Source organism: Hermetia illucens, chromosome 1, assembly GCF_905115235.1.
Source record: "Hermetia illucens chromosome 1, iHerIll2.2.curated.20191125, whole genome shotgun sequence".
Classification (NCBI taxonomy): domain Eukaryota; kingdom Metazoa; phylum Arthropoda; class Insecta; order Diptera; family Stratiomyidae; genus Hermetia; species Hermetia illucens.
In genome coordinates, this window is record NC_051849.1 from 61,000,676 (window position 1) to 61,027,166 (window position 26,491).

The 26,491-nt window shown below is 40.1% G+C and overlaps 2 protein-coding genes across 2 annotated transcripts; both read left to right on the forward strand.

Moving 5' to 3' along the window:
* The first annotated feature begins 440 nt into the window (after positions 1-440).
* Positions 441-10,871, forward strand: LOC119650969 (odorant receptor 85c-like). The gene is made up of 3 exons (XM_038054258.1): positions 441-1,222; positions 1,283-1,484; positions 10,836-10,871. Exons 1-3 carry the CDS (start codon positions 441-443, stop codon positions 10,869-10,871), a joined length of 1,020 nt encoding a protein of 339 aa, XP_037910186.1.
* LOC119661175 (odorant receptor 85c-like) lies at positions 10,788-17,761 on the forward strand. Its single transcript, XM_038070392.1, has 5 exons — positions 10,788-10,890; positions 10,990-11,807; positions 11,876-12,077; positions 17,398-17,553; positions 17,620-17,761. Exons 1-5 carry the CDS (start codon positions 10,882-10,884, stop codon positions 17,674-17,676), a joined length of 1,242 nt encoding a protein of 413 aa, XP_037926320.1. The 5' UTR covers positions 10,788-10,881; the 3' UTR covers positions 17,677-17,761.
* The last annotated feature ends 8,730 nt before the right edge of the window (positions 17,762-26,491 follow it).

The window sequence follows — 26,491 nt, forward strand, 5'->3', positions numbered from 1 at the left end:
TTTGAAAATAACTTTATTATATAGTTCGAACATATTCCAAATATTGAGAGAAAGATTTGTTTGGTAGGGACAAGTTTCATTGCCATAAGGTCAAATCAAAAGGTCATGGACACCGGTAAAACAGGAAGTATGCGTATCAGTGTATCTGCTCTACCACCCCACATTCCAGTGAAATTGAAGGGTTTGTAATGATTGGTACATGCACTACTTACTTATTTAGATGATACGACAACAAAAACAAACGGCCAAAGGACACCAGATCCTTTTCCTGATAATTTGGTAAACGTAAATATACGTTCAAATTTAAATGGTTGGTTCTCACTCAACTATAATTTATTTTCAATTGAGTTTAAACTTATATGAACTATTATGTCTTCCTTGAATACGAAATCTGAGTAAACATGTTATTGAAGGTAAAGTTATTCGTCGTATCAGTCAAAATGGGTTCACAAGTGAAAACTGTTCAGTTCAGCCATTTCATGGCGGTTGCTCTTGGCTTGTATAAAACTATGGGAATCGACACATTTACTTCGCAAGTGAAATATGGCACTCTTGATAGGTTTATCCAAGTTGTCATCTTGCACTTAGGCACATGGAACTTGATACTGATAATAATTGGTGAAATCATCTACCTGCTAAAATCCTTTGGATCTTTTGAGAATTTTCTGCAAATAACAGCAGTACTCCCTTGTATTGGACTGTGCGTGGGTTCAATGGGAAAAATTTTGACCGTCTGGAACAAAAAAACGCAAGTTAAAACTATCTTAAGCCAACTTGAGGGAATATTCCCGCGAAATCTTGTCGAACAGGAGAAGTTTCAAGTCGAAACTTATAGGAAACATATAACGAAAATGATAATCCCTTTGACTGTAGTGACAATGTTTGCGCTATGGGTGTTCAATTTGTATGAATTATTCGATTCATCTGTTTATTACTTTCGCAATCGGCAGTTCCAAAAAGTGTATCCTTATTTTGTTTGGTATCCTTTTGATGACCAAACTAATGTAGCTTATCCACTAGTATATTTGCATCAATGCTATGCGGGCTACGTAGCAGTAGGCTCTACCTTGGCGACTGATTTACTTTTGTGCTGTATCATCAACCAACTTCGAATGCACTTCGATTTTATATCGAGGCAGATTGCAGAAATAGTTCCCAAAGGAAGACCAAATGATGTGCGAATTGTGAAACATTTGATTGAACATCATATTACAATTTTGAGGTATAGATGATATTTTGAAAGCGATATGTAACGTAAGTACAAGTAAACAATCTATTTTAGAATATCGGACGAAGTGAATGATGTTTTTGGCTTATCCACCCTCTACATTTTTGTTTCTTCTTCTCTGATTATTTGTTTGACCGGATTCCAAGTCTCTGCCGGCGTAACTGACAAGGATCTTGTTAAATATATATTATTTTTGGCGTATGAATTATTTACGGTGTTCGTCGTGTGCTACCACGGAAATTACTTAATTGATTCGGTAAGTGATTGTTACGAATGAACTAGTAGAAGTGACTTTGACCTGAATCAAACATCTTCTTGTTATAAAATAATTATGAAAAGCTACTCTTGAAATTTCCTGTTATGTTAATTTCAGTGATTTTCATTCTTAGCAAGAATGGCATTTCAGCGAAAGCGATGTGAAGCTAATTTATTTGAAGATTTTCCGGCATAGAATAGTCATCATTTCCCGACTAAGGTATGAACATTGGTCTAACCTTCTGGTGTCCAGCCCAAAGCAAGGTCTGTCAGAAAAATTTTCCTAGAAGTCTGTCCAAATTCTCCGCACCTACTTTACCACTGCTGGGTAAATGCCATTCATACCAGGTATTTCGAACATTTCAAAGAATAGTATAGCATTTTCACTTTTCCTCTGGCAACCACGGCGCCCGTATTTTCTCTCGCCACAACTTCCATTAATATACTAAAATTCGCTGATGACGAGTTGAACTGATCCTGGAAATGTCAATATTTGAAAAATAAAAAATCATGTTCAGGGCATTATCGAAAGGATTATATATTTTATTCTAACTATAACCTAGCCAAACAAAAGGACAGGTGCAGGTAACAGTAGGATTATCGGTTATCGAAACGGACATGATTGGTTTCGCTCCTCGACAACGGCAGCGAGGGTCCTCAGAATCCTCGCTCCAACTTGAGGGAGAATTCCAACGATATAAGATGTTGGCATTTTGGAGAATACTCCTTTCCCTCAAACCACACCAATAGCACTACCCTTTCGTACTATGGACACGAATTCGGTGTCGAGTTGTTATTGACGACTATCACAAGGAGTGCCTATTCACCGGTTTCCGGCAGGATTCTGATTAGAGAAATTCTGATCTAAGATAAGGAGCATCGTATGCAACGACCTACTTATCGGCCATTTTGGGAGGGTGGCTTCCACTGCATGGCTTAGCCCGCAATGCAACTATCGTCCATCCGATCACATCGTTCACAGCTAAAGGGCCTGTGCGGTGACAATTTTTTTTTTCGAAGCAGTATCAGGCCAGTGTACTTCGTTGATACCTTTGTGTTAAGATAACTGCATTTCTAGATCTTAGACAGGGTAGCAAAAGCGGATCTAGTGCTGTTAATGCGTCGAGCAACATCCAGATCAACGCTACCGCTAGAAGAAACCACGCTTCCTAGATATAAAAAGTAATTGACGCCTTTCATACTCGGCCCATTAATGTAGATAAGAAGCGTGCGACGACCTGTCAGCTTGAAGACCTTGGTTTTGTTGGTGTTTGTCTCGGTCCAATTCTACTTGCCTCATTTTCCACACCAGAGCCATTTGACCAAAGTCCATGCCCCGGTGAGAGAAGACACTAGTATCATCAGCGCAGTCGAAGTGTTTGAGGAAAGATATCATCGTCCATTCCACTCCTCCACGTCCTCTGGACAAGAACGACGCCGATGACAAGAAGAAATAATATCGGTAACAGGAAGCAACCCTGGTGGTCTCCGCTTGTCACCTCAAATTACTCCAAGTTTTTACCTCGACCCAGAACATGCCATGTTGCACCGAGGATCTAAACTCGCACACTATTCCAAATTAATCTATAGAATATTGATGAGATAAATGCAAGAGGAACAAAAGCGGAAATCTGTCTATTCTCTGTTAATCACGCTTTCGAGGTGTCTTTCAATGCATTCCTGGATTATTGTAGCTTTTATGCAATAGCAAGGAACACACAGAAAGCCCTCCAAATGCCACACTCAAAACAGGTCCCTTTCTTGGAACTCTGTAAAAGGGCTCATATTCCCAAGATATCCATACGAGTGGAAGCAGTAGATCTGCAGTGACTGCAGGTGCAGCGATAAATAACTATGCGGGAAGACCGTCACCCCAGCGGCTTTACTTCGCTTGAGTGCATTTTTGCCCGAAACGATTTCTCTTCTGCTTGGGGGACTAGTCCGTATCCGCATGTTACGGTGATTAGCCATTTTGTCCACAAGAGGCGGAACCTTACTGGATGTGTAGCGGTTAAGAATCGTGGTGAAGTGTTCTTTTCACCCCTCCAGCTACTCGTCATTGTTGACGTCCTTCAGAGGACCATCGAATGATTTGACCATATGCAAGATATTTCGTGATGCGGTATACATTTCTGAAATCATTGCCTTCTGCGGCATCTTCCGCGTCCCTAACCAGCGCAATAGCAAATTCTCACTTATCACGCTGTACCTTTCGGGATTTCGCTCAGTAACGCAGTTCGAGCGCGTCATCACTCGCAGCGTTCAATAGAAGTTCCGCAGTCAGTCCTTCGAGATGTGCTCGACGACCTTCGAAGCACCCGAGACAAGAGCATTTCAAATGCGGTCCCATGCTCATTTTTATTTCGCTCAGACCTAGAATATCCAGCTTGTGTCGATGGAATTCCCACTCAAATTGGAGAAAGCGAACATTTTGAGTGCTCACGTCGAAGAGCGTGCGCACGTTCCAGAAAGCAATCATAGTGCGTTTTCGATAACCAGTCCCTATTCGAGGCGTTCTTGACGTTTCGGTAGTAATAAAGTTTGAAAATTTGTAGGTTGCCAGCCCACAAATGTCTATCCCATTTAGACGTCTCTTACGATAAGCAGGGAGGACTTTAAGAGCATTCTTAACACCCACAGGGCTATTTTCCCGGTCTCGTTGAGTCTGCGGGTGGCTTCTCTGTTTCGTCTTACTACCTGTTTTCCTGTCTTTAGAACTAACCATTTTGCTTTTTCCAGAAACCACTTTGCATTTTTTTAGGTCGATGATTTCGTTGCTGCGACTACCTCTCTGACCTGGCTGCGTTCTTTATGAATTTTTTGAAGGCATTTGATTCTGGGCAGAGGGGCGTTGGATATTCTTAGTTCACAGAAATTCATCCACTACACATTCCATATTAGGCAGCACGAGAGCAGGGGGTCTTCTTGCAGTTGGTCTAGCGTACAAATCCTCACAAGTAAACACTTGGCACATTGAATTACGTTTTTCTGTAACTCAATTCCTCGGAGTTCTGAGTAGCTCTTCTAAGTAATTTTTTCGGTGTAGTAGATATTGTGAATCGAATGTGTTTTTCTTCTTACTAGGTTTGCTCCTATCCGGTTCAATTTCCACTTGATAGATATATAGTTGTCATTATCCCTAAACTCCGCGATAGACGGCCCAAGCCTGCTTGAAAAAAGACCGATGAAGAGTAGCGATATCTTGAGCAGATATGTAACACCACACATTTCAAGGTATTTACCGTTGAGCTGGGATACCAATAGCTCCCTGAAGTAGTTATTCCTATGTGAGCTGGGGGTGTAGAATTCAATCAAAGTATTCCCTGCTTATAGTCAAAGGCTATGGATTTACGAACAAGCAAAGTGCAAATCTCGGCTATTATTATCGTTCAGAAACCGTTACCGTACCAAGGGGGCAGACTGAGTTTTCTAGTTGAATTTTTTGCGAACGCTCCTTGATGACGGTATCGATTCTTCAACTTCAACTTCTGGGCTTAGACGAAGTAAGATGGTGGGACCCTTAGAGAGCAGAGTTTTGCAACACAGAACAAAAGAAGGCTTTCTATGAGCAATATGAGTGATGGACAGACAGACTTCCTCCAGGTGATGTGATAGGTGTTCATAATACTCACGTGAGTTTTTATAATATCTTACTCACACATGTGATTGGAAATATGGTTTGATGCTTTCTGTAGCTTCCACCACCGCCACATTGTCGGTATACTGTTCGAGTACAGAGACTGCCATATAGTTTGTTGGATTTGAGCTTATTGGGACCATATGGAGATCTAATCACAGCGACTGCATCATGATAAGCAGTAAATTTAGGAGTTGTCTTCTATATGTGTAAAACAAAAAAGAGACTGACATAGGTCTTTAGATAGATCAGCACTTAATAGTCACTTGCCTTTTCACAGGGTTAGTTGTCGATATAATTTCTTCTAATCATTTCTTCATAATGCGTTGTTCAGAAGACGTGGAGAGCTTGATTGACCTCGCCCTATAAATGACTCTGGTTCCGAGAAGAAAGCACACAGATGCGGAATGAAGATAACTGGCCATCACTATATTGCATTAAAGGGCATCAATAGAGGTCGTAGATCAATTTGTCCACCTGGGTAGCGTTATTTCCACTGTTGACACACAGTTCTGGGGAGACTTTCTAAAGGTGATATTCTGACGATGAAAGGTGATCTGAATACCAAAGTGACCTTTACCAATACCACGCTCCGTCATGTCCGCAAGAAATTGCCATAGCAACTAGCTGCTGGACATGAGCTTTGTGAGGGACATTAGTGGCAGACTTCCTATCTACGAGGGCTTTGCCATGATTTCTAATCGTAAAACATTCCGTGGAGTTACACCTTTTGATGTGGGAAGTCATCATACTATTATATCGGTCCGGTCTGCTCCCCCAAACAGAAGCGGATTAATTTTTGGCATCAACGCGCTCAAACGGAGTAAAGCCACCGGTATCGACGGTCCCCCTGCACAACTTTCCCGAGCAGCTCGTACAGTATCTAAACGGTTTTTACTTTTACTTATTCGTAACTCCAGGGAATCTGAGATAACTCCCAATGAGGGAAGAAGGTTCCGAAGAAGAGTCAACTGGAGGGATGTTTGCATGCTTCCTGTTTTTGCGAAAATATTAACAACACATTAACGAACTCCTCAAAAGCTGAATTGGCAGAGAACAAGCTAGTTTCCGCTCTGGATCCTACTGTACCGACTGTTAAATTGAAAACAAAAAGAATGCTTTGCGTGGAGAGATGGAACCCTTTGTGGATGAGGTCATGGACACTGCGGCAATTCGCAAAAAAACATGGACGGCGCATTGTGAAGGAAATCTGGTTACACATCCGTGGCTTATGTTTATAAATGTTCATTCTGAAGCTTCTGTTTTCCCTTGAGCTTATGTCGAAAAACATAAAGTTGCTTAGAGACATTGGGTTTGATTTAACATCTAATCTGCGGACTTGAATCAGTTCAAGGAACTAGAATCTTTTACTATGAAAGATTTATGAGATCGAGAGTCTATGTCCTAATGTCGCAATTGTTAGAAGCATCCATGCCCAGACAATTCTGTTTTAAGGACCGAGTTACGGTTATCTTAGAATACCAGATTAATGGCAAAGGTTGTTTGCGTGCACCATTGATGCAATGGCTAAGGCATCTGGTAGCGCATGCAGAACCAAGTGATCTTGAACTCTTAATAGGTCGTGATGCGATCGCTCAGCAAGTTTGTTGCGGAGTAGCAAATGCAATCCTAGGAGAAAGAAGCTGGTCTTGGGGCCAAGAAGAAGTGAAGTAATTGACCTAACAGGCTGCACTTTAAAGATGTTAAAGTTAATTAGAGACTGGCTTCATTGTCAGACCACCGGACGCTTCAGGTACGAAAGGTTTTGTGTATTTCTTAGTACGTAGCACGTAATATGTACATATATTATGTGAGGGTATCCAGTTTCGGCTGATATTGACATTCATAGTTTTGAATTTGCAAAGAAGCAATAACTTTGATGTATTATAACTTTGTTAGTAATAGTACGATTTTGACCAAACTTGGCAAGGTCATGTTTTATATTATAGCCTACATCACTGCAATTTCGTGGTGCTAGGATGGAATTAAGGAGGGTTTTGCAGCCAATTACTAAAAATTATAGTAATATACTATTATTAACTGTATTTGAACGGATATCGGAGTGGAAGGTATTTCGGAGCCCAGGCACCAAACATTGGCAGCCTCTTGATTTTTTCAAATTTTTCGGTTGGGCAGTTTCTGAGAATGGCCCCCTTAAAGGAATGATCACTTTCAACCCCCCGCACTCTCCACTTTCCCAACAAATGCCAAAACTGAGATCGGCTTCGAAAAGTACTTATCGAGACCTTTAATTTGATACCCCACATGACTACATTTGATGAAAAAAATGTACACCCCCCTTTTGCATGTATGGGGACCCCCCTTAAATTCGACGTAAAAGGATGTAACTTACTATATACGTGAGCGTTCACCGTTCCCACCTTTCTACCAAATTTGGTGTCAATCGCTATAGCCGCCTCCGAGAAAAATTCGTGTGACGGACAGATAGACAGACAGACGAACGGACAGATAGGCAGACAGTAAACCGATTTTAATAAGGTTTTGTGTTTACACAAAACCTTAAAAAGGGAATAAATTAAAATTTTCAAAAATTGCCTTGGGAAGTCATAGCGAGGTGTCCACTAAATAGCTGATAAAAAAAATAATTGAATTTGATAAATATTTCTGGAGGAAGTGATGACCCATTTTTAAAAAAGTCAACTGTCGGGGAAACGAATGCAGCGCAACACGATAAAATCTGCAATGCCAGAGCCGTACAGTTCTCCTTCCTCATTAAGAAAATATCCTCGGCTGGCCGCACTTTCCTCTTTCTGTTGAATTCGGGCGCTTTCTGCAGCGTCACTTACCCTAAGCTGGGCATGGTCGGTGCATTTCTCGCCGAGTTGAGTCTCATGCATCTGCTCCTAAGCAATCTCCAATACGTCCACGACTTGCAAAATGGACAAAAATCCTTCGTTGAAGATCATTACTGCTAAGTGGGTGGCAGTTTCAACCACCCGTTTGGCTGAGTCTAAATATTTGGGAACCAAAATCCAAATGCAGCTACTGAGGGATTTGTTGCTGTTTTGAGTGTGTGCATTTAAGCATCTTTCAAATAAACTCCAAGTAGACTAGATTCTCGTATGTTGGTTTCATGTTCAATCTTAAGATCGATAGGAATTTTGTCATACTGTTTCACTTGTCAAAACCCTTGTTCCTCGGCCTGACGACATTTGTTGAGTGAAGCGGTCGCATCCCATTAAGCGCTCGAAGAAGCCGCAGGTGTTCATGTTCCTCCTCCGAAATACCGACGAAGGAACCTGCTTTCAACGAAATTCTATTGATGTCGTTTTTCTAACATCATTTAGTTTCAAAATATGAAAACAAAAAAAAAACGTTTTTTTAAACCACGACGGCAAAAGACCCTCTTAAATCTGTACACACTCTCTTTGCAGCATCCGGGAGAATGGAAGACAGAAGTGAGAGGGAGTGAATTGGCGGTTTCTGCTCTGCAAACCCTTCGACACAAAAGTGTTGTAAGGGTGAATTAAGGCACTACAGGAGCAGCGATTACCAATAAAAAAGCGTGAACTATTATACTGTCCTTTGATCACTTCAAATCACCATGCATGCATGGATGCCATCTAAGAGCGACTACTCTGGTTTACGTACATACTCTTGGAAGAAGGTTAAGGTAACCTTTATACCTAGCCTGGGAAAGATGACTATTCAAATCCAAAGAACTTCAGACAAATCAGCTTAACATCATTTTCGCTATAATGTCTGGAAGGCTTTTTGACCATCCCATTCGCAAGAAGCAGCTAAGGTCGTACCCACTAAAAGAAAACCAACATGCTTACCTGCGTGGAAAGTCCTGTGAGTCTGCTATTCACTCTTTGGTTTCAAAAATAGAGGATGCAACTCTGAAAGGCGAGTACACGATTGGATGTCCGTGGGCATTAAAGGGCCTTTCACTGTGCCCCTTTCCAAAAATTCTGCGCTGCCGGCAGAGAGCAAACTTTAATTAAATGGATCATTACAACAGAAGCAATAAAAGGCTGCATTCAAGTGGGATGTTATCGATACTTGGAGTATGTTGACCGACTCACTACTAAACGAATTGCTAAATTTGCCAATATACGGGCGAGCTTATGCGGATGATGTGGTTGTGTTAACTGTTTATCGAGGTCTAGGAACGGCGTGCAGAAATGTAAAGCACATCGTTGATTTGATTGCCTCAAGCATTGGCTTTCAGTAAATCCATGGTATACTTTACAAAACAAATGAAACTGAATGATTTATGCCTTATACGGACGAGGGGGAAATATTTCAACTTTCGGTAAAGGTGAAATATCTGGGAGATACTGAAGAAGCTTTTTTGCCACCAACAAATAGAACCAAACATAAAACAAGCTTGGTGGTACAGATAAATATTTATCTCGATTTGAGAGCATAGGCCCTATGTAGTAATGTGGATATATGATACATTATATCATTATGTATGTTCCAATCATTAGGTTGATGTTCGCTGAAGGTGAGACAAGGGATGTTCACTCAAAACTAGGTTCATTACGAAAAACTGCATGGCTTGGTATCATTGGGGCCAGGAACACGATATTGGGCGCAACACTAAATGCACTAAATTACAGCCCATTATATGCATTATATGTTCAAAACACTCTACCGAGGCCACCTTATAGACTAATTCGTTTAGATCTTTGGGACAACATGGGACACAGAGCACTGGAAGAGTAATTGGGAAAACTGAATTCAGTTTTTATTCTTGTAATGCCTTTCTAAATCTCGGATCTCCACAATCTCTTTGGTCTTCAACTTCAAACCTAGAGGATCGGTGCGTCGTAATCTGCAGCTATAGTCAAGCTGCGCTAATGGCATTGGACAGTCCTTTGTTCATCTCAAAAACCGATTGAACTTTATTGCAAGATTAAATAGGGTGGATTTGCTTTGGGCTCCTGATCACTGTGCTATATAGATGGACATAAAAGCTCGGATGTCTTAGCAAAAAAGATTTCGGTTACCCGCATGCCGGGACCGGCACAATCAATCGGATTATAAGTAGCATCGGCTAACGCTACTATCAAAAACCGAAAACAAGCCTCTTAAGAGAACAGGTGGTGGAGCCTAAATACAATACCATACCACAGTGTTCATGTCAGAGCCAAACAAACATACTGCAAAGTTCAGGTGTACCATATATTTGTCACCTTTTGATTTCATTGAGATAAAATATTTTTTTATTTTTTCTTAGGCGGACAAACATTTGATTTCCAATTGTTAGTGAATCCTGGCTAAAATGCGCTCTAAATTTCTTTCGCTTTTCCTTTCCTGACCTTCTAACCAGCCTTTTGATTACACATTCAAAAGTAAAGTATTTATTATGAGCTTGAGTTTTGATTTCACCCAACAATGATGTTCTACCCAGGAAATTTGCAATATATTTGCTTCTAACAGTGGAGTATTCAAATCACACTCGTTGATCCTTTTGTTGATAATATCGATAGCATTTCCACCTAAGTTACTTCACCTCATATTTTCAAGTGAAAGAAAGGGGATGGTAATGATTAGTATGCTGCTTGATTATAATATGTCTGAAGCTTTAGCTCATGAACTTTAAGGAGTAAATTATGCTCGATATAAAAGCACGAAAAAAACTACTTGAAAGGGAATATGTTCATTTTTAAACAATTATGTTGCACGCAACCGTCAAACGAACAGGGCACGGCTGGAAGCTATATTCCTATATTGTTATTACAGGGAATGAATAATTTGGAAGAAATGCAACAATCTTAAATCTGCATAAATGAAAACCGTAATTATTTCTTTGAAATTAAATTGTTGGTTCGCATCTATTCATCGGTTGGTTTTAATTAGATTTGGACTAATATAAAGTGATACGTTTCCTTTGTAGGAGACAAAGTTATTCCTCGCATCAATCGTAATGGATCCAAAAGTGAAACTTGTTCAGTTTAGTGATTTTATGGGAATTACTGCATTTTTCTATAAAACGTTGGGGATCGAGGCGTTCATTACAACCACGCAAGTAGAGCACGGAGGTTTTGGAAATATAGTTCAAGTTCTTCTCTTCCACCTGGGCACATGGAATCTAATTTTGTCGATCATTGGTGAAATCATTTACTTGGAGCAATCGTTTGGATCCTTTGCAAATTTCCTGCAAATAACAGCATTGTTGCCCTGTATTGGATTGTGTATTGGTTCAATAGGAAAAATCTTAACTGTTTGGAGTAAAAAAGTGCAGCTAAAACGTTTGTTGCTCGAGCTCAAGCATATGTTTCCGCAAACACGTGCTGAACAGGAAGAATTTCGAATCGAAGCCTATCGAAAACACATACCAAGAGTTATACTTCCTTGTACAGCTGTGTCCATGGCGACCATATGGGTGTTCAACTTGTATGAATTGTTTGATTCGTTGATAAACTACTTTCGCTATGGGTACTATGCAAAAGTGTATCCTTACTTTATATGGTACCCTTTTAATGCTCAGACAGAGTGGGCTTATCCAATAATTTACTTACTTCAGACTCATGCGGGTTACGTTGCAGTAGGCTCTAGTTTGGCGACCGATTTGCTTCTATGCTGCATTATCAATCAACTTCAAATACATTTTGACCATATTGCGAGGCAACTTTCCAAAATGGTACCCGAAGGAAAACCAAATGACGTACGACATATAAAACAATTGATTGAGCGTCATATCACAATTTTGAGGTATAGATATTATACATATATTAAAACTATTATCTAAAAATGGAAACGCTACTCTCACTCTGTTACAGAATTACAACCGAAGTGAATGATGTTTTCGGCTTATCTAGTCTTTATATTTTTGTCTCGTCTTCCTTAATTATTTGCTTAACTGGATTTCAAGTATCAGCTGGCGTTACTAACAAGGATTTAGTTAAATACATACTGTTTCTAGTATATCAGTGTTCTTCAGTGTTTATGGTGTCATACCACGGAAATGTACTTATTGATTCGGTAAGAAATTGTTTTGAAATAATTTGAATTCTGAATATTAAGTTCCGGTCGACTTTTTGGATAATCTTAACTAGTGAATTCTAGTTAGCGCAGATATCCTTTGAAGCGTCGGTTGCAAAGGACGCTCGCTATGGAGTGAAACCTCATCCAGTTTAAGCTGAGTGTCTGAAGAAATTTCTATGAAAAATTAAATTATACATTTTCTATTACATTCGTAAAACTGTTGCTAATGATTCCGTCTATCTGTCTCTCACACCGAATTAATCAGGAAACTGATTTATAGTAACATCCTCATCAAAGCCCCAATAACCGGTATCCGGTTTAGATCTGCCTTAGTAACGATTTCCAGACATCCCGGTTTTGCACCAAGGTTGACAAATTCGATATCCTTAAAAGCTCCTTGTACACTAAGAGCTTTGACCCTATGGTGAAACGATTTTGGCCAAACAGTTTTTTTAAGCCCCAATAGGCTTTTTTGGCTGCCAACAACGTTGTCATAGCTGTTATCGGTTGTGATTTTCGACTCTAGATAGAAGAAATGGCATCCATGGTTTCAAAGTTGTAGTCTTCTACCTTTATAGCTCTCATTTGGCCAGTGCGATTTGATGTTGTTGGTTGTTTGGTTTTTGGTGCTGACATTGCCACCATGTTGTTCGTCTTGCCTTCATTACTGTGCAGCCCAAGATCTCGCGCCGGCTGTTCGATCTGGATGTAGGTAGACTTTACATCTCCGGTTATTCTTCCCATAATGTTGTCAATAACATGAGCATAGGACAGTAGTTGGGTAGACTTGAAGAAGATGGTGCCTCTTGCATTAACATCTGAATCGCCGGTAATTTTTTTCAGGTCCAAGGTAAAGGACACTGATGATCCACTTGTCTTAGACCATTTATAGTATACCAGCGCCATAATACAGTAATCATCTTGAAATACTAACATTCGGGTGGTTGCTTAGGATGAACGTGTTGTAAAAAGTTCTCAGTTATTCAACCACGTATACACGAAGAAACATGTAAGCGCAGTTTCCAATTTGGTGACTTATTTTCAATTTTCTTTATAATGCGCTTTTTCCTGTTTGTTGTTCCATCTGTTTCGCTCCTGGAACATAGGGTCTTTACACAATATTCTCATCGAAACCTGTCCTGTGTTTTTATGGGAATTTCAACAACTTTCGCCACCCATTCTCTCTCTCTCTCTGTCACCAAACCTAGCAAGCGAGTCAGGGTTAGATGGAGCTAAACTCATGAACGAAATCTGTAAAAGCGACAAGACGGGACACACAGCTATATGTGAAAGACGAATGGCTAGGATAAAACTCTCAGTTTCGGTTGGTTCATCGACTGCATTATTGGTCATAATTTAACACTATCTAAATGTGAAAAAGGACAATAATAAGAAGAGTAGCCCCGATGAATATTATAATTACTGTCTGAATCGATTACTACTCCCCATAAGAACAAGACGCGCATTTTCGACACCGGAAAAATTACGATAAACGAAGAAGAACTTTGAAATAATAAAAACTTGTTTCTTTTTCGTTGGTGTAGATATTGATTCTTGAAAACACCGATATTTCGGGAACCACTTGTTCCCTCCGTCAGTGCTAACAAGTCTAGCACTGATAAAGGAAACAAGTGGTTCCCGAAATATCGGCATTTGCAAGAATAAATATCTACACCAGTGAAAAAGAAACAAGTTTTTTATTATTTCAAATAATTAATCGTTGGAAACACCGCATAATTACACTCAGAAGAACTGTGGCACTGCCGACGCAATGTACGCCGCGCAGTTGTTCATAGAAGACATTGTGAAGAGCATCGTTCTCTCTCTCTATGCATTGACATTTTGGGATGCACTGCGGCAATGCCAGAGAGTATGGTCTGAAATCTGGTAGATGCACTTACCCTGCTCCGCGTTTCCATCAGTGCTCCTCATAAAGCACCTTTTCAGTTCTTTGTTCTTTTCATGGACACTGTGCGAGACATCAAACGTACCATTCTACGCAAATAACGCGTTCCTTGCGCCTCACCATAAAACTGACTCAAATTTGAAATCCTCTGCAGCGTCGTTTACCCGGTCAGCTCCTCTTTAATTCTAATGGTGGGCAGCATTAAATGCCGCCTCGCGGTTATAGAGACGAAGATATTGCGTTAAAACGTGGTGGAAACATTTTAGATGATACAGTCAGAGCATACACGATGAAAAAGAGCCAAAAAGCCCACCGAAACGGGGATTCCCTGATACGTTAAATGGTAATGATGATTTAAAGGGCACTCGACTTCCCCCGAACCAAATGTATGACAGGAGAAGTAAAATATAAGATTAAGTCAAACCGATCCATCTATCGAACAGAAAGGCAAAAGAACCTATCCTGTAGTTGTCAATTTTGCTATCTTTATTGATCGTCTTCACAGACTGTGCCCGATCTAGTGCCACTTGCATTTCCTAATTTCATCTTCTTTTGAGTCTGCTTATAGCTGCTGATTTGTTCGTAGTTCCGCTTAGCCAAAATATCCTACCTACGAATATAAGTCTTACACCATTGTAGATAAATACTTGTATTTTGTATTCTTAGTAAGTTACATTATAGAAGCATTGCCTTCATACAAGGGATAGACAATCGGAGCTGCGTTATTTTGTTATTTGAGTAAATCTGCAGACAGTTTTCAATATGCCAGAAGATTAAATATGGGATCGAACCTACTAAAATAATCCAGTTGTTTTCGAAACTTTTAAAGTCACCAAACCTAAAAAGCGAGTCATGGTTGGACGGAGCTGAAACTACGATATCCACGTAAGAGCGTGTGGGAAGTTGAAGGGGTAATCAAATGAATGAAATCAGGAAAAGCAACAAGACGGAACACGCAGCTAGTTATGAAAGGCTAAAAGCAAACCTCTGGTTCAGTTGGTTCTTCAATATACGCCGCACAGTTGTTTACAAAAAAAAAACATTGTGAAAAGCATCGTTTTCTCTCTGCATTGGCATTCTAGGATGCGCTCCAGCAACGCCAGAGGACGGAAAGATGCTTAACTGTTCTACCGCAATCCAATCAGCAGGGTTTGAAATCTGGTAGATGCCCTTCTCCCACTCCGCGTTTCCATCAGTGTTCATCAAAAAGCACCTTTTCAATTCTTTGTTCTTTTCATGGACACTGTGACGCGAGACATCAAACGAGCCGTTCTACGCAAATAATGTTTTCCTAGCGCTTCACGATGAAACTGATAAAAGAAAAAAACTCAATCAGCCTCAATAAAACTGGTATAATCTATATCAACGGCAACATCCTGTTCAGAACTGTGCGATTTATTATCTTGAATTGGTGTTCTCAGGCCATATTGAAGTGTGTTATAAAAATGCTTCGTACATCAGTGCAACCTGGACGAAGGTGCGCTTTTTGTATAATAATTAATTCAGGAACGAATGTGTCAAATCCGCTGCAGCGTCGTTTATCCGATCAGCTTCAATTGGATTCTAAATGGTGGGCGGCATTAAACGCCACTTCGCGGTTATAGAGAAAAAAATATTGCGTTAGAGCAGTGGCATTACTCGCGGAAGACGGAAACATTTTGGATAATGCAGTCAAGTTATGTATCTATATGCCAATGAACATCTAGTTGGATGGAAAAAATCAAAAAGCCCACCGAAACAGGATTACCTGGCACGTTGAATGGGGATTGAGGAGCCTCTCTCAATTTCACGTGAACCACATGTATGACAGGAGAAGTAACGTATCAGATCAAGTCGAGCCCAAAGGGACAAAGGCAAAAAAAGCAAAATAAGATATCGGTTCCATCAGTTAAAGCAAGGTTGTATTATAGCTCAGCTAGTAGAATCCTTCTGTATCTTCTATTGCACTACCGCTTACTATCATTGAGGTCGTCTTTCGTATACTATTCTTGTATTTACATATTAAATTTTCTTTCTGTTCATTTTCAACCCGGGTCTTTGTAGATATATGGCGAACATGCCTAGCTTTTCTTTATGTACTTTCGTGTGCGTGCAATAGCACTATTTTATTTCTATATTCCAAGACTTTCAGTCTGTTGAATTGTATCTAGTTCGGTGGTATCAGCTAGTACTTGGTCCAGTACTGCATTAAACAATATTGAATTGGCCGGACATCATGGTTCGATTTTCACGTATAGTCGAAAAGTTTCCCTTTTCCATTGTGTGACACAATTATGACCAACATAACACGTGAACCACGATTTTCGAAGAAGTTTGCACTCTTCCTCTATTGTTTTCCAACTCGTGGGCCTAAGGCAACCCACTTATTGGCAACTCCGGGATAGTGAATTCCGTTACATGGCACAACTTGCAATGCATTTTCAGATTTTAGACAAAAAAGCACAGTCAAAATAAACACAGTTAATGCGCCAAGCGACATCAGCTTTCGTGCCGGCGTCGGCAAAACAATCTCGGCATTTCGTCTATTAATGAAAATAGGAAAGATAGTGGAAGTGTTTAAGGAAAGATGACGGAGTCCATTCAACTCCTTCAAGTGGACGACTGATGGTTTCGTCCAGGGCAGATACAACTCATGAGAAGCTTACTTCTGCGTTGGGATACATATATTCAGACAGAGTAGGTTCACTCAGTCCATACTCTAATATTGCCAACGGTCTTATCCTCAAAAGAGCAATGTTTCAAGCGTTCTTCTCATTTCTCCTCTGGAATCTCGTGTGATAACTCGATTACGCTTTACTGTATGTCAAAATCGAAACCTTAAATTTATAGTGCCGTTGGTGAGAGTGAACTCGTCGCAGACCTCCAATTCAGGGTTTAAAAGTACTCCTTTGCATTTAGACCCGTCAACGAACTGTACATATAAGTTGTTCCAAGAAAAGGTCTTCTCTTTCGACTGTGCAATAATTCCAGTCAACTCTGGTTTAGCAGTGCTTTCACTCTGAAAGAAATTATCACCCAGGGCGAAACCACTGCTATCTTAACATATGGGCAACGGTTTGGTCCATCGCCCTCAATATCAGTGCTGAAATTCAACGAGATTTTAATTTCGCAAAGATTTTTGTTTCTTTTTTGCCTATTTCCACGAAAGGGTCTTTGTTAGTTCGCCCAAAGGACAGGTGTGACTAGCAAAGTCCTCTATAAAACGACGATACCAACCCACAACTTACAAGAACAATTCAAATGATGAATTGATTCAAGTTTTGCGAATATACACCATCTCTCACTACAGACGCCTACTCCTGATCGATCAATTTTAGGATAGTTTAAACATAATTTGAATTGTCTCCACCAGTCGAACACTTTTTTCTGGCCTCAATATTTTATTTTTCATTTTCATTCTTTTACTAACAGAGCCTAGGAGTGTGTAATGCTGCTTATGGTCAAGAATGGTTTCAAGCCAATCAAGAATACAAGAAAATATTATTGTTCCTACTAACCAGAGCAAAGAAACCTAAGACGTTAAATGCTACAAGCATGCTATCTGTATCTCTGATGACATTTAACCGGGTAAGACAAATTCAATTTATAACAAAATGGCTTTTTCTATTATTTTATATCATTTTTATATTTCAGGTTATCAGCTCTTCGTATCAGTTTTTTGCTCTGGTGAGATCCATGTACACCAAATAATGAAACTTAAAGGCTTTCCTTCAAACCAGGCGTGTTATTTATATAATATAGTACTGTTACATCTAATGCACCAATAACTATTGTCCCACAGAATGGAATATATGTTAGAATGTGAGCAAGCAAATACGTTGTTTCCGAAATATTTTGTCACGATACCGATTTATGGTACTTACTGTATTTTTATTCCTGGCATCGAAACCCTTTTTGGGCATTTGTTTTCTTGATGATCTGCTCCATGTAGCGCTCTTCTGTGCTGTTATTCGAGTACTTCTATCTCTTAATGATTTTAAGTTTTTCCTCCACATTTTTCGAGGTCTATATCTACGAGTACTGTGATAAACTTAAGACAACACAAGCGGTTACATTTTGCTCGGTACGGCTTTGCCCAAGTCAAGGAACCAACCAACCAAACAATGTTGTGCTAATTTCATAACTGAAGGATTTCGAAAGAAACTGAACTTGGCCGATAGAGAGAATAAACCTCAATATTGCTGGCATTGGAAATGCCAAAACCGCCTCAATTTGAACCGCATGGTATCAACACGCTTGGCTCGCTTAATAAGGTTTAGATACCTTGAGTTCCAGGCCAGGGTTAGATGGCAATGAGGTCGGAGCTGGTTAAGAAGGAGTGGAGATGTACTACACAGACCAGAACCAGCACCTTCTGTGGAATAGGAATTGGATTCAATGACATTGAAAAATGAAGAGGAACGGCTGAGGGAACTCTACTCGGCGAGCCTACCAGGAACGAAGCAGTCCAGGGTGTTCATTTGAGGATACTAATTCAAGCGCTCGAAGGATTGTTTAAACCTTACCAAGAAGAGTGAGGTGGCAGAGGGATTTGTTATCGTAAGTGGATGTCGGATACCAATCAACTCAAGCAAACGCAATGCTGATCACATTGCCTCCTACAGTGTACAGTAGTCTACCGGTAGTGCTCTAACACACTTCAAGGCCCTGATACAAACGGAGTGTTGCATCAATAATTATTATTTTTATTATTAACTAGAGCCTCCGGATGATAGTGTGAGTATTCACTTGTCATTGCTGGCTAAACTCTCTCCTTGGGAAGCTAAGGATATCTACGAACATTATCTGCCGATTTTGTGTGGAGAGGGACGAAACCTTACCACATGTTCTTGAACAGTGCCCCGCATTTGTGGAAAGTAGGTTGACGCACCTGAGAGAACACTCATTACCAGAATCCACCAAGTGAACGGCGTCATGTTACGTTGAGTTTAATTGGTCGTAATAAATGCAAACAAGGGAGTAAAATGTATTTTCATCGAAGTCATGTATCAAACGAAGGGTCTTCATTAGCCCTTTTTGATGCAAATCAAAATTCTAGATTAGATGGTAAAAAGAAGGGAATGGGTGTGAAAAATCGCAGTATTAAGTAAAGTGCCCATTCTTAGGAACTGTACATCCCAAAATCTGAAAAAACCCTGAAGCTAAAGTTAGTAATAGTGTATTCGTCATCATTAGCAATGCAATAACCGGTGCCCGGTCTAACTGTCTTAATAAGGAACTGCAAACATCGCGGTTTTGGGCGGAGGTCCACCATTTCAATATCCCGAACAGCTTTCTGGCACCTTGAACTACATCATCGCCCCATCTGAGTCAGGGTCTGACACATATCCCTTTTCTGCCATAGATACGGCCCTTTAGATTTTCGGGGTGAAACGTCAAGTTCAGGTATCGGAGGTGGGCGCACGTTGCCTTCAACCCCTTCCATTCATCGATCCGTTTCCACCATTCCGCAGTCTACCAGATCTTATGACGTCCCTTCAGAACGTAGCCAACGATCTGTGTAGCACCCAAAAAAAAAGCATTTTGATGGTGGCCCAATGCTCACCGATATTCTTAGGTGGGCTAGTGAGTATATCTGACGTCCGACCAGCAAGATAACTATCCCATTGTCGAGCGACAGGTGGCTCATACAAGCGGTCGATGCTGAACTTAGGGAGTCGCAGCTCCCCAAGGAGTGGTGGACACAACACGCAAGCGAATGTAAGCGACCATCAGATGGTGATCTCTTTCGTGGACGATGTCAGGGTCCTTCTCCACTACGTCAAAAGTCTCCTTTGGTACGTAGCATTGTACAATTATGATACTCGTTGACCTGGATTGGAATCTTGCAGTTAGAAGTCTGTCAGAAACCGGCTTCCAGGTCAGGAGAGCGCGCCTTATGGAATTCATCAGAAGCAACCCGACACCGGATTCACGTCTGCTACTACTTGGCTTTCCCGACTACAAAGCACACACAATGGCAATATCACATCTAAGTGACATATGATACATTATGAACCTAATATTCCTACATAAGTAATACACTAAACTTTTAATAGCAAAAGTTTAAATCTTCCGTTTTTCGACAAATTGTCCGTATATTGCTCCTTCTAATACTGACGAATTAGATATTGCTTACCCTAGTCCCTGCTTTACTTCATCTCTCCCCTCTGGTTTTCCTTCCTGTATACCCATTTCAACTTTATAGTCAGGAAATCTGAGAAATTTCCTAAAGTTCGTATGCATCCTTTGATAGTTAACTTTTTGGATATGTGACCGGATCGCAAGAAAGTGACTAAAAAGTACTTTTCCCTGTCGTAGACGAAGAACCTAATAATTGTCTATTCTTATTGTTTTTATAATGTAAGCTCGTATTTTTAGGGTTTTGTGTGAAGCAAAACCTTATTAGAATGGAGTCGATGTCTGTCTGTCATAATCGATTTATTCGGCTAGGCCGATCGTCATGAAAATTGGTAAGAGCGTGTGATCTGTTGTTCCCTTTACAGACAGCAAGTGGCGTCATTTTGTGTTAAGTTTAAGGGGGGAGTGAATGGAGGGTGCAACATTTTTTTTTTATAAAATTTGGCCATGTGGGATATCATATGAAAGGGCTCAATTAGTACTTTTTCCATATTTTATATTGGGTGAAACATAGGGGAGTGAGGGCTCAAAATATAACCGTCAAAAAGTGTAACAGGTTTCGTTCTGAGAACCCATCCAACCGAAAAATATGAAAAAATCACAGTGGTGCATCTCTACGAAATCTAGGCCTCAAATGTACATCCAGTTCTGATATCTGCACAAATAAAGTTAATAATATAATAGTATATTTCCACATTTTAGAAATTTACCCGGTAACCACCCTTATGTCCATCCCAGAAGTACAAAATCTGGCATGGATGTAAGGGATGACATAATGCACGAGTTTGAAGTTTCAACTAGTATTAACAAAGTTATAGGGGGTGAAACTTTGCCATTTTTTGTGAATTTCGTGCATTCTACAATGTGGATGACGTCAACGTCATATATCAATTCATCAATACCACAACGAAGTAAGTTAATGTGAATAAGATCATGAGGAATTATTTTGTTTCAGTTTTTTAGTCATTTGTATATGAATATCAATATGCACATATCTATGTTTTTGTGCACGAAGTAAATCGGGAATATGGGTACGAATCCATATACGTGCATATATATGTACAGTATTCGAAAATAGACAGTTTCTTTGTTTAGGGCGAGCATAATATATCCTATCTAGGGTCGAAAATCACAACCGATAACAGCTACGATGATGAAATCCGCGCACAGTCGTTGGCAGCCAACGGAGCCTATTTCAGCTTACAAAAACTGTTCCGCTCGAAACGTCTCACCATAGGGCCAAACCTCTTACTGTACAAGACAATGATCTTGCCAGTCCTTATGTATTCCTCGGAAACTTGGGTTCTTAGCAAGAAAAATTGCGAACCCTTATCCGCGTTCGAGAGAAGAATCCTTCGAAGAATTTTTGGCCTCCTACATGGGGATGGACGCTTCCGTAGCCTACACAATGACGAAATCTATGAGCGATATCATGACCGTCCGGTTGTTGATAAAATCCGGCTCAATAGGTTACGGTGGGCGGGTCACTTAATCCGTATGGATGATGATCCCATCCGGAAAGTCTATGAGGGCAATATCTATGTAAAGTAGAAAAAAAAGACGAGGCAGGCCCTGTCTAAGATGGAGCGATGGCGTAGGCCAGGACGCCAGACAGGTTTTTGGGTTTATCGAATTGGTGGACCTCGGCGTAAAACCGGGATGTCTGGAGTTCCTTATTAAGGCAGGCCTAGACCGGATACCGGTTGTTGTCCCGTTGATGACGATGATGATAATATCTATGGCAGTAATATGTACGTACGCTTTGTAGTTTGGAAAAATATGAAGGAATATGTTGGATTTGTAGCTATATATGGATAAAAAAATGTGCGTTGAAGTTTCTTAAGATGAACACAAAACCTTTATACTCAAAGTGCGAGCTTCCAGTATAACGACTTATTAATACAATTTATTACGACCTTTTTTGAATCTGCCTTGTTTGCTTTTTTTTCAATCGTTCATTACACGTCAACAACAATTTTTTAACCTTGCAATGATATAAAGGAGGAAGCCTTATAGGTATGAAAACTGTCAAAATCTGAAAATCGACATTTTAAGCATGGGGGCTCTTTCTCCTCCACCTTTTTTTAAACTGTACATTTGATGATGATTTAAGTAATTATAAATCTTAGGTCCTCCGCTGCATTGCTCACCAAAGTTTCTTCTTCTCTAACAAAGGAGCACGACAGCATGCTGCAGTCATCAGCGTGGACTATCATTTGCGATCTTACCTGAAAAGGGTAACATACATCTAGCATTCGCGGACCCTTCCATATTACAAACTAAACAGCCAAGTTGTACTGCATAAGGATCAGTTCTTCTATCAACTTGAAATTGAATTCTGTAATGGTTATTTTGCCATGGTCTGTCTATTTCGGCACCGGATATATGACCATTGTGAATATCACTTGTTTGTAACTACGCACCTCTATACCGTAGTCGACATTTTCTGGAAACTTTTTAAAAAAATGTGAAAGGTATAATAGTTTGTCCACAATTGAGTAGATCGTCGCCAATTGAACATGGACTCAGCATTTCCTAACAACAACAAGAAGAAGTACCAAAATCATTTTTGTAAAAGTCGTTTAATGATAAATAAAGCGTTTGCGATAAATAATGGTGATTCATTCAGTTGAAAATCTGAAATTTCAAATCAATTTCAATTGCCAAACATAGGGCTCATTTCTTGTTATATTGATTAAAAAATCAGGTAGTAAGGCACCACTTTATTAAACCTCCGCGAAAAAAAAGTAATAATAGGAAGTTATTCTATAATGGTTCAAAAAATGAGCACTACTAAATCTGTTTCCAGTACTTGGATAATTTTATTTCCAACTTTTTAATATTTTCGGAATACTTATCCTCAATGCACTGTACACCTATTTAAATACTATATCATTAATTCTTGATAGAATTCAACACAGTGAAAAATTGGTATGAAACACTTAAAACCTGAAAGAATAAGACAATAACCAATTACTTCGAGAATTTTCATAGAGCTAATTTTAATATCAAAGATCCAGCAAATGATTTATTTAGTTTATTCATATACACACATACTTACAATATCAACTGAGGTCGAATTGTATCTACTCCTTAGAAAGTAATTTAGTGTGGGGGATCTTGCCTAACATTAACGTATAAACCTAAGCTGCATACTTTTGCATTTTTTGTCAAAGCGAGATTATATATGTAGGCTCTTCAGTAAGCTGCCTTCAATATTTGCCAGAGGCGTAAATTTAGGCAGCCATATACAAATTACAAGTTAAACAAAATCAAAATACTGAAAACATTCCAAAGTCCCAAACTCAGCTAGACTCAGAAGTAAAGTATCTTAAAAAATTGGGTCACTCTCGCTCTTGGGGGCTCTCTCTGGGACTCTTGAGCTACTACTTCATATGTACTTTTGCGCAGGGGAAAATAACTGCGGATTAGAAGCTTCTTTCGAGGTTATGCAATCTAGGTCGCCAGAAAACATTGGATTGGTTCTCTAAAAAAAACAACTTTCCTGTATAGTCTCCTAGCCTAGATGAGAAGAAACAGGCTACCGATTTTCATTTAAGAGTTGGCGCCATAAGACTCCCACAAGGGGGTCAAATAAACTGATTGAAGGCATGTCCTCGGGGAATTATGCTGGAGCATATGTTTTAGAAGGAGCACTAACTGAAATTATATGCCGCAGAATGTGAACCTGCCATAAGTCCAAAGTGCAAAGCAGCAGCAAAGAGCTTCACCTCCCTCGACTGAGTAGATAAATACTGTTAGTTTCTTTTCTCTCGATGCGACGTGAATTGGACATTACTAATAGAACTGCATATTAAGAATGTAGACGTAGTTTTCTATGGTTTCAAACAGTCAGTGCTGAAAAAGTGGGAGCTACTCTCGAAAATATTTAATTCTGTGGATGTACACAGCAAGTGGAGAAAAGAATAAACTGAAACCTTTATTTTGATACTCTGCATGATTATATTGTACACCACCTTGCGTTCCGAAGCCAGGTAAGACATTGGGTGACCTCTCGTCATGTAGATCAATACCATTGGCAAACTATTCCAACGCGTGTTATACAGCAAGCTGTTCCCAATTGCAAAAAATGAGGGGAGGCCTTTCTGAAGAGCAACTCGGATTTCGCAAGGTGCGATCAACCGTCGACGCAATCAATATGGCTCGGTCATCAGACGATACTACCAGAAACCCCTACGGTGAAGGGAAATATTGCGCGCTGGTAATTCTCGATATCAAGACCGCGATCAATTCTGGTAGTTGGAACCGTATCATCGAAGCGATCATCGCGTCACAAACGCTAAACTATATATTAAATATAATCTTCTAGTAGGGCGAGGATATACGATATAACGACGAGAGTTCCGCTGGGATCTGTTCTGGGCCCTTTACTATGGAATTTATGTATGATGGTGTTCTACAGCTCCCAATACCTAAGCAAGCAATTGTCGTCGGATTAGCAGATGACGTTGGAGTGGTCATAACACCCCGACGGAGTAGAGATCAATGTGGACGACACCACACGGACGATCAAGTCTTGGTTTGAAGACTTCGGGCTGAGGCTTGCAGAATAGAAGACAGAGTTAGTACTTTTTTCAAAGGGTCTCAGCTCTCAGCCATAGCTGAAATACCTGGGGGTAATATCTGAGTCCAATAGTATGCTGGTCCCAAGCCCAGGTAAAGGAGGAGGGTTTGAGGCGACGTACTTTGTACTATCCTCAGTAACACAAAAATAAAATACGGAGATCAGGGAAAGAGATAAATAGAGTATAGTTGCAGTTCTTCCACTATGCTAAATCCTACCTGATCTCTCTTGGTGACAGGTCCCGCGGCAGGCCAATCAACAAAATGGGTACAATATTGTTACAAACATGATGATCGGATTGAGTCACAAGCCTCGGAGGAGCCGACACCGCTTGTGAACGGGACAAAGGCTGAAGAAAAAGAAAGAAGAGAAGTTAAACTTTAAACCCCACTTGAAGCTCACTGGGCAGAAAGTGGCGACTGTCAGCTCAACACTGGCAAAGATTATTCCAAATATAGGCGGCCCGAAACAAAGCCGACGATTGCTTTTATCACGAGTTGTCAGCTCTGTCCTTTTATATGCGGCACAAGGGTGGGCATCGGCAATAAAAATCGTGGAAAATTACAGACAGCTTCAAGATGCATATCAGTTAAGCGCTCTCCAAACAACATCTTATGAGGTAGCATGCGTAATTGCGGGGATGATCCGAGCGAATATTTTAGCCGCTGATTGATGCCGCGTGTACGAGAATCAGGAAGCGAGCCTAAAGAAGCAAACTGAGCAAATGAGGTCATTGGCTGCATGGTGAACAAGTTTATCCAAAACATAACTTTGCGAAACATCTGTGAGATAAGTTGCATTCTAACTTAGTTCTTAACCGGACACGGTGAGTACAGGAAATGTTCTTTATAGGTTCGGTTTTGATGAATCGCTCGATTCTCAAACGTATGAATGTGATTCATGATGGATTTCCACCGGTCAAAAAAAAGGCAGTTAGACAAACATTGAATGGGTTTTCACAAGGCTTTGTTTCACCCAAATCCTTAAAAATGAAGAACTTGCTTCCAGGATTTGCCCAATGGAAGCAGTTCTCGCTGCAAAAGACTTAAGTTGAAAGCACGAAAAAGCTGCAAGTAAACAGTAAAAAACGAGCGCAGAAGGGTGAAATATTGCTTGAATTTAAACCAGGTGAAAAGTCAGAAGATCTACAAAAGAGCATTACTTACATCTTCACTGGGGAGAACGGAAGAAGTAAAACTGAGTAGAAATCGCGAAAGGACTTCGATAAGATTACTATGAAGGGGACAATTTGTCAAGCTTTATGGGCCCAGCTAGGAATACAGTCTACTGACTAAGGTGGACATTCTTCAGCCTAAGGAAGGGTCCGGTGATTGAAAATTGATGAAAATTTTTGAACATGATGAAGCGAAATAAATTGTATATCCATCCGCAGTTGCTATGCAACACCAAACCGTACGAGGAGAAGCTTCAGTGACATGTTAGTTAAGACTACACACACAGTTGCAATTGCCCATAATTTCTAAAATCAAGCACTGTACAAAAACAAATTGGTTCGGGAGACAGTTGTAAAATGAACAGCCAACATGTTTGACGAGGAGACTTGCAAATAGGTTCTGCTGCAAAAGCAACAACAAATGCTGAACTTTTGGTAGAACTCTGAAATCGAGTAACGCCGTAAGGCCAAACATGAAATCAGTGAAGCAGAAATGGATAACAATGTTAGGGTGTAAGAAAGCTGACCTACTTGCCCTAACCTGTTACATAGTGACGAAATTTTTCGCACAATATGTGAGTATCGCTAACCTTTAAATTGTGCAAGTAGACCCTATCGAAGATGTT